The sequence below is a fragment of the Tachysurus vachellii genome, chromosome 1 (assembly GCF_030014155.1).
Source record: "Tachysurus vachellii isolate PV-2020 chromosome 1, HZAU_Pvac_v1, whole genome shotgun sequence".
NCBI lineage: Eukaryota > Metazoa > Chordata > Actinopteri > Siluriformes > Bagridae > Tachysurus > Tachysurus vachellii.
The window spans coordinates 5,287,608-5,302,596 of NC_083460.1; the positions used below are offsets into that span (position 1 = coordinate 5,287,608).

At 41.2% G+C, this 14,989-nt stretch overlaps 1 protein-coding gene across 1 annotated transcript in view; it reads right to left on the minus strand.

Annotated features, from left to right (window-relative positions):
- The window catches only part of ncana (neurocan a), a 79,876-nt gene that overhangs the window by 16,247 nt on the left and 48,640 nt on the right, over positions 1-14,989 (minus strand). The window contains exon 9 of the mRNA XM_060869512.1: positions 10,206-10,319. Coding sequence (XP_060725495.1) covers positions 10,206-10,319 — 114 coding nt within the window. The remainder of the gene's footprint in view (positions 1-10,205; positions 10,320-14,989) is intronic.

Consider the following 14,989-nt stretch of genomic DNA (forward strand, 5'->3'; position numbering starts at 1 on the left):
ATAATGAAATATCAACTAATGTTAAATCCTGCCAAATAAATACACATCTGTAAATGCTTTGACTGCTGTTTCTTTCCCAAGGCGGAACGGAAATTGACATAGCAGACATTTTCAATCAGTGTAAACGAACGAATTATTGTACAGCCGCAACGTATCAACTTCTGAGGCATTTTCAATCAGTATGAATAAATAAATAAATAAATAAATAAATAAATAAATAAATAAATAATTTTATCACCAATCACGAGTCTGATATGAAATAGCTTTCGGTCTGAGACGTGCATCTTTTCCTCTGTTGATAATCTTACACAGAATTTTAGTGGTTGAACATAAACACCTTCAGATTTCAGATGATTATGAACAAGCACTTGGGCGTCTCAGGGAGAAGAAATGGGTTTGATATCAACATTTACTTTGAAGATACAAACATCTGTGTAGAAAAATGAGGTATTTCACAACCCCCAGTGCATGTGTTATACTCTAAAAAACAATCTATCAACCAACCAAATATAAAACACAACATTTTCTTAACCAGTTCCCAACTGACATTAAGAGCCGTTTTATTATTTATGACTGTTCAAATCAAGAAAAGTACAAAATACTGAACAAAATAAGGGAATAAAAAAGTTTGTGTTCAGTCTTGTTTAGGGGCGACTTTAAGGACATTCGTGGCATGATAAATAGTAGATATTTCCATAGAGAACACGAGGAATTGAATTGTTCTTGATGCCAGCTGAGATTAAGGGAAAAAGAGTGGAAAAGTGTTGTGTGGTCGTGAGTCGGGAAGTTTTCATTTCAGCACAAAACAAAACAAACAAGTGGAGAAAAAAAAAGTGAAAGCAGTTTAAATCAGTTTAAAAGTCTGATCTGAGACGCCGAAGCCGTACACACGATCCTGCCGGGAAGCCGTATAAGAAGAAAAGATGGATTTGATCAGCGGGATTCTGAACCTGTTCCTGCCTAAGTCACATTTTAGCCTCCCGTGTCAAGGAAGCTAAGATCATTTTCCTGGATTTTCTTAAAAGTATGATTGACGGCTTCTGTCACATCTGTTTCTGAATGTGTGTGTGTGTGTTGCTGGGATTACTACAACACAGGGAGGCTTGCAGCTGTAAACAGCTTTCTTTACCACCTGCTCCTGTCACCAGTGATGCTCTGTAAAAGGATATCTCAGCTACAGAGACCCGATGCCATTAATCAAACATAGAGAAAGGAGAAAAAGACATTTCTGGAATTAATTTGCCATTTTTTGAACCGACTAAGACAGTTAATTGTTTGCTCTGGTAAAGGAAGCTGTGAGAAGATACATCGAGATGTGTGTGTGTGTGTGTGTGTGTACGTGTGTGTGTGTTGGATATAATATAAATGTTCTGCATTTTATGTTGTAAAGCTGCTTTGAGGCGATGTTCATTATTAAAAGCGCTTTACAAATAAATTTTTATAGAATTGAATTGATTTGAGGGGGGCACGGTGGCTTAGTGGTTAGCACGTTCGCCTCACACCTCCAGGGTTGGGGGCTCGATTCCCGCCTCCGCCTTGTGTGTGTGGAGTTTGCATGTTCTCCCCGTGCCGCGGGGGTTTCCTCCGGGTACTCCGGTTTCCTCCCCCGGTCCAAAGACATGCATGGTAGGTTGATTGGCATCTCTAGAAAATTGTCCGTAGTGTGTGATTGCGTGAGTGAATGAGAGTGTGTGTGTGTGCCCTGCGATGGGTTGGCACTCCGTCCAGGGTGTATCCTGCCTTGATGCCCAATGACGCCTGAGACGCCTCCCTGTGACCCGAGGTAGTTCGGATAAGCGGTAGAAGATGAATGAATGAATTCATTTGAATTTTGAATTCTGTTTTGATTTGTCCAACGAATAATAGTAAAACTACAGTTTATGTTTAAATCGATGGCCCATGGTTTTGAAGGATAAAGCTCAGTAGCTCATCAAGCTACAGCTCATCTAAAGTTCATTCGTAACTTCTCAGGTTAAGACGCTCCTCCTCTGATGTCCTCCATGCGACAGGAAGTAAAAGGTTCTCTGTAATCTCTTTACTCGTCTCTATATTTAGATAGATCCCTAAGCTGCCGTCAGGTTTGTGTAGATGGGGACTCAGTGTGGAGTGACTATTGGGTTTTTGTGTGAGTCGGTCATGCAGTTCAACATGATGTCACTCCGAATTCCTGTTTCAAAAGGAAATAGGTCAAGATACGGAAATAAATCGCAGGTATAAAGCCTTTCTTGTGTGTCTAAAATTTCAGTTTTGGTATTAAATCCTCATGAGCTCATGACTCAAATCTGCTTAGAGCCAAGAAGAGAAAAAGAAGTATTGGTATATGGTTGGAGTAGAGAGAGAGAGAGAGAGAGAGAGAGAGAGAGAGAGAGAGAGAGAGAGAGAGAGAGAGAGAGAGAGAGAGACATCGAGAGAGAAAGAGAGAAAAAGAGAGAGAGACAGACAGATAGAGAGAGAGAGGGGGAGAGAGAGAGAGAAAGAGAGAGAGAGAGAGAGGGAGAGAGAGACAGAGAGAGAGAGACAGACAGACAGACAGAGAGAAAGAGAGAAAAAGAGAGAGAGACAGACAGATAGAGAGAGGGGGAGGGAGAGAGAGAGAGAGAGAGAGAGAGAGAGAGAGAGAGAGAGAGAGGGGGGAGAGAGAGACAGACAGACAGACAGACAGACAGAAAGAGAGAGAAAGAGAGAAAAAGAGAGAGACAGACAGATAGAGAGAGAGGGAGGGGGGGAGAGGGGGGGAGAGAGACAGACAGACAGACAGACAGAGAGAGAGAGAGAGAGAGAGAGAGAGAGAGAGAGAGAGAGAGAGAGAGAGAGAGAGAGAATGACAGAAAAAGAGAGAGAGACAGACAGATAGAGGGGGGGGGAGAGATAGACAGACAGACAGACAGACAGAAAGAGAGAGAAAGAGAGAAAAAGAGAGAGAGACAGACAGATAGAGAGAGAGGGAGGGGAGAGAGAGAGAGGGGAGAGAGAGAGAGAGAGAGAGAGAGGTTTCCAGTGATGTTATTGAGACCCAAATTGCGAGAAGAATTTTTCAGTACTCTTATCTTTTATCTGTCAGTGAAGCAGAGACTCATGGGAAACCCTGTGCGATGCTGCCTTGAGGTCTTGTGTTGACTTTCTCATGAAACCCGATGAGGCCTTTCCTTCACACGCTGCTCACACACTGCTCTTACAAATGACAATGGCTTAAAAAAAACCTAATGGTGAGGCTTGTCAAAACATTTCAACCTTCCAGCACCCCATCACTGGCTTTGCCCCTCTGTATCTTCACCTCTCCTCTCTCTCTATCAGGCTGTCATGCTGCACAGAGCTTTTGCTTTCACTTGCTTCCATGTGCCGTGCTCAAAACAGCGCGTACGTGCCGAGAACCTCGCCGGGGTCTGTCTTTCTCCTGTCAATCTATCAATCGCGGGGTGTCTGAGCACCAGGTGGTACATGGAGCTCAGTGTCGGAATGTTCTGGACCCCCGCCAAGAGCATCAGCGACACACACAACCTGTCAGAGCGGACCAGTACGGCCTCCTTTACAAGGTCTCGACCCTCTGAGCATGAACACAGTGTATACTGCGCTATAAATGCTTCGTAGATAGTTTAACAACGATCCCGCACTCATTTTAACAGGTCTCAAATAAAATATGTGCCAAGAACGTCTCCGCTGCCAGTTACGAGACTTAATACGGCTGTAATGTCAACAGGATGGACGCTACGGCTATCGATAAACTTTCCTCTTCCATTCACAGAGTAAAGGGGAAGCACTGTGAGGGTGAGTTCGACCTGACCCGGGGCCCCGACAGAGCTCAGAAAGCCATCTCACTGTCTGTCTTTCTGCCTGTGTGTGCACAGGCTGAATCATTAATGCCAAAGTGTTTTCAGTCTCAGAACAAACAGCCCGAGGCAACAGAGCTCTGGATACCAGAGTACAACGTGCACAGAAATGAAGACTTTTAATGGTTTATGTTTTCATTCAGATTTTTGTCTGTTCGAATAAATATCTGTTTAGACGCCGGTCAAGTCAGCATTGTTGGATTGTTTTTATCGACGCTGCTTCGGATCCGCATTTGCTGTTCTTCTTTATACCACAGCACCCTTGTGCTCTGTCATCTGATTGGTCAGAAGATTCAGTCATAAAAGTTTTTATATGTGTTTAAAACAGTGGCGGTTCTAGGATTTTTCTGTAACAGGGGCCATTAAGGGGCCACATGTTACATTCAGGGGCCAAGTACAGGGTACATTCAAGCACACAAAATAATTTATTCAGTAAGGTGCAAATACATTTCGGCAGTCATTCCATTTCTAAAGCTCAAGCGCCACCAATTGTTTGGGGGTGGAATTGCACTTGTGATCATTGTGAAAAATTCTCCGGTTGCTCTTTTCATTGACGATTGATAGAACGGGGGGCCAATCAGGGGCCAATCAGGGGCCCCGCCTCTAGAACCGCCCCTGGTTTAAAAGTAGTTGATGGATTACAGATCAGAAGCTTGCGAGTGCAAATCCCAAGACAACTTTACCTGGGGGCCAAAGTGCTAGACTCTTGAGCAAGGCCCTTAACAATCAAACCCTCGGGTTGTATAAATGAGATAAATGTGAGACGCTCTGAATAAGAGCCTGTGCCAAATGATGGAAATGTTAACATAATGTAATCTCACAAAGCACTGCTTTTGTTCTTTAATACGTGCGACGAGTTTTAAAACGTGTTGAGATTTAGCGAATGTCTACTCAGTGATATGGTGACTTTTACCTGTTTAAATAAAGAAAAGCATCTCTATTGTTTTTTGTTATTTTTAACATTTAAGGAAGGAGTCTCCAATCTAGCCATGTGGGTCACAGTCCAGTGACTTCTGTGCCGGTCCCAAGCCCGGATAAATAGAGAGGGTTGAATCAGGAAGGGCATCCGGCGTAAAACATTGCCAAATTTAACCATGCAAATCTTCAGTACGAGAGATGATTCGCTGTGGCGACCCCTGAAAGGAAAAGCCAAAAGAAGAAGAAGAAGCAGAGGAAGAAGAAGGAAGGAGTCTCCAGTGTCAGCCCAAGACTAGCTGAGATTTTTGATATAAAAGCCTGATATAAAATGTAAGACTCTGTTGATAAACTTACACAGAAGCTTAGTGGCTAAACATAAAACCATAACACCTTCAGATTTTAGATTTCCCTTTTTTGTAGAACATTTCTATAAATATACTGCCACAGTACACTGATGGAAAACAGAAATACTTATGAAAAACTACAAATTCTTAAAGCCGTGAGTGTCTACTTTATTATAAACCATTAAACACCGGTATGGAGATGGACATGACAAAAGCCCTATTCGGACGGGATTAGTTTTACGTGGGGGTAAAGTAATTATTACCAGAGCTTCTCGGTGATATTAGTCCCGTCCGAATGTGCCATCTCGGTAATCATTACGGACAATGTCAGTAAAGATTACAGCGACTTTTACCTTCTGTAAAAAGGTCCAGAAAAATTACCTCAGGTAATACTAATCCCGTCCGAATAGACCCGCTGTAAATATGTACGGTAAAATTCCGTCATTTCCTGTTTAAAAGTAGTTTTTGGCTCGTTTTGCAAGCATGGAGGTGCCATGTTGTCTGTTTGCACACGTGATAACAGGAAGCAACGTCATACGCACATGACGACAAGGAGGTTACTGTGGGGCATAAAGCGATATACCCCTCCCACTTCTGCTAGTTTTACTGAGATGTCTTGTCCCGTGCAAATTGGCCAATTAAAATTACAGACGTCCTGAGGTAAAATTGCATTACTCCACGTCCCCACGTAAAACTAATCCCGTCCGAATAGGGCTTTAGACATTCAATGATAAAAATGGAAACAACAAAAACAGGCACAATTCCCATTTTTTGGCCTGTTTCCTAAACACCACATTCAACAATATCTCTTAATGCTTATTGACTCTAAGCTCCTCATGTGTTCGATAAACATCTCCAGAATTCCATTCACGTTTCTAGATTTTTTCCAGAAAGGAATCACGAGTCATTCACGTTCACTTAATATGAGTCTTTGAGTCAGAAAAAACGAGTAACCCAAATGAAGATTTAAGTTTAAATGATGACTGTGCGTTCAGTGCTGCCCAGGTCTGTGTGCATAAAAATAACATCTCTATATGTCACTAGAAGTCAAAAGAAAAAGAGAAACAAGGGATGATTCAGGCCTAGAATCAAGGTTTTCTTGTGAATCTGCATCAAAATTCACCAAAATTCACCAAAGATAATGACTCCAGAGAAAGATAGAACTGCCATATCATGGCCCAGCAGACCAAAACTGACCATCGCGCATAATGTCTGGATTGTTGCCATGGTGATGATGTAAAAATAGAGAGACGGACTGGATATTGGGATTATTTAATTTATTTTTATTTCTCATGCTGAAGTAACTGATCCATCGCAAGTAATCCTACTTAATTAAATCATTTCCTTTTACAAGCTGTATACAGTAACACTGTGAAAACTTTGCGTGACTTTGCGTGACACTTTACGCCACGTGGTTTCCGTGTCCCTAACAAGCCGCATATGCTGTACTTCGCTCCAGTTTCTCCGTAGGAGACGCCAGCTTAGGAGTGGGTCACCCGAGACGGCGACAGTACAGAGGTCATTTTCCATTCCCTCAGCCTCGACGTACTTTTTCTCCTCATGAATATTGATCCGCTTATGCATTATGCAAACAGGTTGGATTCAGTCAGACCGCACAGCTGCAACTCTTTCGACAGGAGCCATAAAGACGCAGCCCTTTTCTGCTTGACGCTCAAAACTCAACACCACATCCAACCATTTCCCTTAATGCTTGACTCTACGCTCCTCCAGAACACCATTCAGTCTGCTAGATGAATGGTTCTCGATCTACAGGCTTCATCATCATCCTGAGATTTTGGGATTGTGTCCCAGATATTTGATTACAACTGTAATATTATTGTACTGTGAAGTCTGTAACCTTAAACAGAGATCTTTTTGTTCCCGGTGGGTTTCTATTTTATCTGAAGTGCAGAAACTTCTAGAAAAGATGCCTTTTATAAAAGGCACCATGATAAAAATGATTTAGGATCAAAACATCATTTCTTTTGTCGTGTCAAAACGGCTTGCATTAAATGGACACGGATGAGTATCCGTGTCCATTTAATGCAAGTCGTTTTGACAGATTCCATTTGTACCACAGCAGTTTTCCACTGTTACAGTTTCCGATTTCTGGTTAAATATGTCATAATGTGTATCCATTTACAGTTACAGTCAAACCTGTTGAATGTCCATGACATGTTCGTAGATTCACTGGATACATAGCTTGTTACAGAGAAACCATCTCGTTCTCCGTGTCGATGCTTTCCAATGACACTGGAGATTCCTTCCAAAAATCCAGAATGGAAAACATTTACTCGAGGAAATTATCGGTGCATTTTTCTTTTTTTAGATTGTTTTATTACCTTTTTTTCTACAGTACTGTGCAAACGTTTTAGGCAGGTGTGAAAAAATGCTGTAAACAAAGAATGCTTTCAGAAATATAAATAATGAGTGTTTATTTCTGTCAATTTACAAAATGCAAAGTGAGCAAACAAAAGAAAAATCTAAATCAAATCAATATTTGGTGTTACTACGTTTTGCCTTCAAACCAGCATGAAGTGATGGCACGACCCCCACAGAGCCCTGATCTCAACATCATCCAGTGTGTCTGGGATTACGTGAAGAGACAGAAGGATGTGAGAAAGCCGACATCCACAGAAGATCTGTGGTTAGTTCTCCAAGATGTTTGGAACAACCTACCGGCCGAGTTCCTTCAAAAACAAGTGTGCAAGTGTTTGCTAGAAGAATTGCTGCTGTTTTTTGAAGGCAAAGGGAGGTCACACCAAATATTGATTTGATTTAGATTTCTCTTTTGTTCATTCACTGCATTTTGTTCATTTTTGAAAGCATTCTTTGTTTACAGCAAAATACAGCATTTTTTTCACACCTGCCTAAAACTTTTGCACAGTACTGTATATACTTTTTTATTTAACTACCTTTGCATTAGAGATCCTTTTTAAAACATCTCTAGACTTGGAATAATCAAAAAACCCTATATATATATATTTTTTAAATGCATATTAAAAGATCCCAACACCAGAATAACTTTATGATGTTTTTATCTTGCTAGATATAAATGAACTGTAGAACCAACACTAATTCATCAGCATTAATACTTCTGTTTGGAGTCTCATCACATGGAGGCTCCTCCTCACTTCTGCTTGTCACTTAGAGACCATAAAGCTGGCTTTAGTCTCTCAAATCTAGATCGTTGAACAGCTGAAAACTTCAAGAAGATAGACTTCATTTTTTAACTAGAATTCGTTCAGAAATTGTGCTGAAGCTCAGGTTAACATGTTCAAAAGCTCCTTGTTACACAACTACACTTGAAAAATATATTTTAGAATTAAAGTAAATGATATAAAACCTCTCTCTGATGTCACCAGATGAGTCTGGTTTCTTCCTCATATCATATCAGGGACATTTTTCCTCACCACCGTCACCTCTGGCTTGCTCCTTTGGGATACATTTAAAGTCACAATTATATCAATTACGTTCTGAATATTTATTTTCCTACTGCTTTTTCTGCTCGTGTCTATTGCTAAAAGTGCTATTAAAATAAAACCGAATTGAACTGAATAATAATATAAACCTGTGATTTGAATCACAGTCAGCTTTACAGTTTAGTCAAAGTGACCTGATCAGAATCAACAATTCAGCTGCGGCATCGCGGTCTTTTCCTGAGGGCTCGAATCAAATTTTCTCTCCAAGATAAGCTGAATAAATTCCGACCAAACAAATGCATCAGCTCGCGTCTGTCCATGCAGCCTGGTGACGCATCAGATCACATGACCAGCAGAGATGAATCATGCTCAGATCTCAACCCTGACCTCTCCACATCCATCATTCATGTCTCTCTCATGATGATCTACTTGAGCTTTGACCTCTGTGATTCAGCGCACGTTGAGCCTTTTCTCTTCCGCTCGCTTAATATATGACCGCGTTAACGGACGACACAGAGATCATCGGTGTCGCATTGACTGCTGTGATTGAAATGCTTTCCAGCTCACGCTACTCGTTAATGCAGAATCTACCGAGGACACAGAAGCGATGGACGGACGCGTGCGGATTTCTGGAACAGACGCTTGATGTTGTGGTGTTGTGCAGCGCGCGCTGCAAATCTCTTTATTTCAGCTGAGGCTTTACTGAAGGCTGTAAGTGTTCAGGATCTGAGGCTGATTTATTCCTGCTGCTGCAGGAGCTCCGACTGAGCTGTAAATAAGCTTCAGCGAGGTGCAAACAGCTGAAGAATCCGACATGGCATCCCTGCTAGGTTAGGCTAACAGAGTAGAGAACTGCAGGCTGATGGAGGTGATGGTATTGTTGTGACGGCTAGTGGAAAGGCTAATGGAATGGATAGATTACACAATACAGCAGATAGCATCATGTTGATAGGCTTATAAACACAGCTATTGTCTTAATAACACAATGGAAAAATCAGCAGAAGGTCAGCTAGCGTAAACATGACTTTTAATGACAACCAAAAACTAGCAGGCGACAGATCCAATCACTGAGGGGTTAAAATCTCAGTGCTGGGTCCAAGCAAAGCAAAATGTTTATAGATGTTATAATTTTAGTTGTGTCACAATGACAATTTTTTCTTAATGTTTTTTCTCATAGTTGCTCACAAAATGACAGAAAAACTTGGACAATTGACAATTGGACAACTCTCCTGAAACGCATAAACTATCCTGTTAGCTGTTTAGCATCATAATGAAAAGCAGGATTGCTCTATACAGATTTCCTGTTTGATTTCTTGCTAGATAAAGAATACACGGTGCATACCTTGAATCAGGAAGCACAGTTTTATTACCAATGCCAACCGTGTCATTTATCCTCTTCAAATACAAACACACACTCAGTCAATGTGGAGAGACGATGAAGCAGTGGGCAATGCAGGGGCCTTAGGAGATTCTGTGAGCCCTGAGCAATGTACATGGTTGTAAAGTGTGTGCTCGTGTGTGTGTGAGTGAGTGTGTGTGTGTGTGTGTGTGTATGTGTGTGGGTGAGTGTGTGTTTGTTTGTGAGTATCTGTGTGTAGGTGAGTGTCTGTGTGTGAGTATCAGTGTGTGAGTGTGTGTGTGTGTGCACGTGTGTGTGTGTTTGAGTGAGTGTAAGTGTGTGTGGTACGACTCACCAATCTCACAGCTCTCTCCTGTATATCCCTGTGGGCAGAAACACTGGAAGCCCTCGTCATGAGGGAGACACGTTCCTCCATGCAAGCAACTGCATCTGTCCATAGCTGTAGAGTCTAAAAACACACACACATACATACACACACACACACACAAACAAATGCATTGCTCATTAAGTGTAGTATCTCCCAGACAACACTATAAACACTGTCATGACCCGGTGCTCATAGCAATAAAGACAAAATGGGACGCCGTTAAAACAAACAACGCTTTAAAGGGGCCTCTGACTTCAGCTCATGGACGTCTTTTTTATAATACTGAGCTGTGTGGAAAAGCAGCCATCAGCCATAACATTAAAAGCACTGAGAGGTGAAGTGAATAGTGTTGATTATCTTGTTACAGTGCATGAGGTGGGAGATATCACACAAGTGAACAATCTTTCTGTGTTAAGTCGTTAATTTGTTCATGTTTTGGTCTAGTTGATTTGTTCAGGTCTTGCCACTGTTCCTTGTTTTTTAGAATAGAAATCTCACCAGCTTGATGAGCTTCTCGGCACGAAGCCGAGTGAATTTTGCGGCTTTACTTTAGCTCTCAACGCCGAGGTAAAATAAAGAGGTTAATTGTATCTGGCATGGTGTTTGACTCTCTGCCTCTGTGTATGGAGACGGGTAGGTTTTAGAGAAATAATGTGAACATGGTGCTGTTATCCTAGCAGCCACCGCTAACTGCTCTAAAGTCCAAATGAGTTGATTTCTCGAGAAAAGCAGAGAGTACTTTCTGTCTCAGCGACTGGGTAAGAGCACACACACACACACACACAAACACACATACACAAAACAAGCACACACCAGAGCAGGTCTGGCAGCAGTGCTTACTGGGGCTTGTAATGGCTTTCCAGAGGTTCAGTGCTCTGCTCTCTCTAATGTACCTCTGCGTGTTGGATGAGCTCTGCCTTTGACCTGCGCTGTGACAAACCTGTCTAAACAACTTGAAGTGCAACTACGCAGTTTCTCAGATGCTCTGCTGTACTCTGCACTCTCTACACACATTATTTGTGTGTGTGTGTTTGTGAGAGAGAAAGAGAGAGAGAGAGAGAGAGAGAGAGAGAGAGAGAGAAAGCTTCTTTCAAAACAACTTGCTTTTGAACCAGAAGAACATCTATTCCACTGTCTCTGAGAGGGTTATTTATGGTAGACCACAGATACTGTGGTCACACACACACACACACACACACACACACACACACACACACAAACCCTTCCCCCTTGCACTGCTATTAGATAAACAGCATTTTGAGACACACTCAATGGCAGCAGTGCGCTTTGACTAAATTGCACCAAAACACATTTGCAGATTTTTATAACAACAAAAACACAGTCCACTTTCCTAGCTAACACAAATGACTTTGTTCACAAATGACTTTGAAAAGATTTTGACACAAAAACACACTCCTAAGTCTGGAGCTCACTTTACACTCAAACACACAACATCATCAAATGTGTGTGTGAGTGAGAGAGAGAGAGAGAGAGAGAGAGAGAGAGAGAGAGAGAGAGAGAGAGAGAGAGAGAGAGAGAGAGAGAGAGAGAGAGAGTCAGTATTCAATATTGTATTGTGAAGTAGATAAATAGATACGAAGTAGACAGTAAACTGCAGTGAGGAACACTATATTGAACTGCGATCCTTAAATGAACAATTCATTCCCTCACACTTCCACCTTATGGATCCATGCATTGATGAATCGAGTCTGTTCTCAGAGTAATGACAGCATCCTGACTAGTAACCTGAATGGTCACAGTCTAAAATGTTCAGTAGAGTGAAGGCTGTTATTGTAGCAAGTGAAGGATCTAGCTGAGATGCTCCAAGTGCTTGCTCATAATCATCTAAAATCTGAAGGAGTTTACCTTTAACCACTAACATTCTGTGTAAGGTTATCAACAGAGGGAAAACACATGTCTCACTCTCAAAAGCTAACAGAGTCCTGACTCTTATGTTTATATCAGATTTGTGACTGCCGATAAAATTATTTATTTGTTTACACTGATTGGAAATGTCCGATAAGTCGATTTCTGTGGGAAAGGAACGCCAATGTACTGGTTCGTAGGGTTAAATAATGGTCTGTTGGTGCTTAGTTAAATGAAATGACAAGAAGAGAATAGGATCTTCTTTACATTGCGCTCTGTACAGTAACTGATACACCAGGGATGTTTGAAACGATGATGTGGAAGTGCTAAGTGCTGTGAATCGGTGATGTAATGCCGCACGCTGAGCTCAGCTGTGTTCTGACGATTCACTTTAATGAACACCTCGACCCTTGTTCTCTTCAGAGAGATGAATAGCTCACTGCTTAATTGCCTTTCTCTTTCTATCTGTTCATCTATTTCTCAGGGTTAGTCTGTGTTTCATCTCACAACCCATACTTGCCTCCATATAGTGAATTCAACTGAGGAGGACCAGATCTGGTTGGAATTATGGAAAACAATAAGGCAATAATTAGGCAAATGCCTGCGTGCTAATTTTCCGCTGTTAGCTTAGCCATGTTAACAGGTTTCATTGAGATGGGAAGTTTAAAATAAAAATGTGCGATATTTTTAATCCATAGTACTGGGAAAGCTATTTAATCTAATGGTCACATTTCAGTGAAGGCAACCCGCGCACAAAAAATATATTAGCACCGGAATCAGGCATTTAAAGCAACAGCACGCGTAGTGCGATGTGATGGAGAGATGTTTTATACCAAGCTTTTAGCTGTAAAGACCCTTTTGAAGAACAGGCTTTCTGTCAGCTCAGTCACTAATCACACACACATTATTTATTCATGCAAATGCTTTTCTATCGCAATGAATAACTATTATTTTAATTAGTTTCGCTTCAAAATCTGGACTTTTCACATTTTATCACTGATGCTCTCATCTGGCAGGACCATTTGAAATGAAAATCGCTTGGAATGGCACATTTGAACATGGCTGTATTTTTCTCCCCTTTTATAATCCCATCGTCTGTTTCTCATTCTCTTGCTGTGCTTTACAAACTCTCCACACCACATTCGATGCTCTGCGGCTCCATCGCCATAGAAACCGCACCGAAAGTGGCTGCGTATGAGCCTTGAACCCCCCCGCCCTCATGTGCCTCTTTCTTCCGCACACCCCTTCCTCATCCTCACACGTTTTTTTTCTCTCGACTGGTCACCTCCCGGCGTTAATTAGAAGCCCCTCATTGCTTTAAGAGGCAAGCGGCACCCCAAGCCTTAATTGGCTCGTTAGGTGCTCTCGTCACATCCTCTAATAAGCCTGCCAGCCTCAATACATGCGCATTCGCACATCACTGGCACTGGGCATAATTATTAGCCCACTAATGGATTTGCAGACATCCCAGTGAATGGACTTTGTTGTTTTGTTTTTTGTCAGCGGGTGAGAGGGATAGGCAGAAACACCAGATACACACAGTGCTAGACATCAGTTAAGTTCAGCGGGGTTTAGAGGTGTGTTTTTGTCAACATGCTTAATATTGTGTCAGGCTGGCATTATACCTGACACCAAGAAATTTAGCAGTCAATAGAGAAAGGAATGTGTGGTGGCCTGGGAAAACACTTCAGATGGTGAAATCATATTATCATTTTTTTTATTATTATTAAATATAGTCTTGAAATTTAAAAATGTTGTGTAACGTGAAAAGAAAGAAAAATTATTTTAAAGACTCCATACCAACTGACCCGATTAGGCTTAGAATCGATTGTGTACATGGATGTATGCATGTAGGGATGGATGGATACATAGATTGATGGATAGATGAATGGATAAATGGATGGATTTATGAATGGATGGATGGATGGATGGATGGATGGATGGTTTCATAGAGATATTAATGGATAGATGGATTGATGGATGGATGTATGGATAGTTGGACGGATTGATGGATGAATGGATGAATGTATGGATTTATGGATGGATGGATGGTTTCATAGAGATATTAATGGATAGATGGATTGATGGATGGATGTATGGATAGTTGGACGGATTGATGGATGAATGGATGAATGTATGGATTTATGGATGGATAGATGGTTTCATAGAGATATTAATGGATAGATGGATAGATGGATTGATGGATGAATGTATGGATATTTGGATGGATTGATGGATGGATGGATGGATGATTGAATGAATAGATAGTTGGATATGTGGTTTCATAGATAGATAGATAGATAGATAGATAGATAGATAGATAGATAGATAGATAGATAGATAGATAGATAGATAGATAGATAGATAGATAGGTGGATGAACATATGGATAGATGAACATATGGATGAATGAACGGATGGATAGATAGATGGATAGATAGGTGGATGGATAGATGGATAGATGAACATATGGATGAATGAACGGATGGATAGATAGATAGTTCATAGAGATATTAATGGCTTGATGGCTGGATGGATGAATAGATAGTTGAATAGATAGTTGGATAAGTGGTTTCATCAATAGATTAATTATTTTGATTTTATGTAGATGTCATATAGGTATCTGCAGGTTCCCAAAAAGCATGAGCATGTCACAGTTATCAGTAGAATTGTACGAATCACGTGATGACTTTATTACATTTCCTCCCAAGTTTTGAAACAAATTCCTGCCTACGCCTCTGACGTACGGTCAGAAGGATGTTTTTGGGCCATTATATTTTTATATTTATTTCAATTATATTTATGGAGGCACATATAAATCTGGTTCTGCTCTCGTTGACCAAGTTATTCCAGGTAGTGAAACTGAACTGGAGTAGGCCACACACA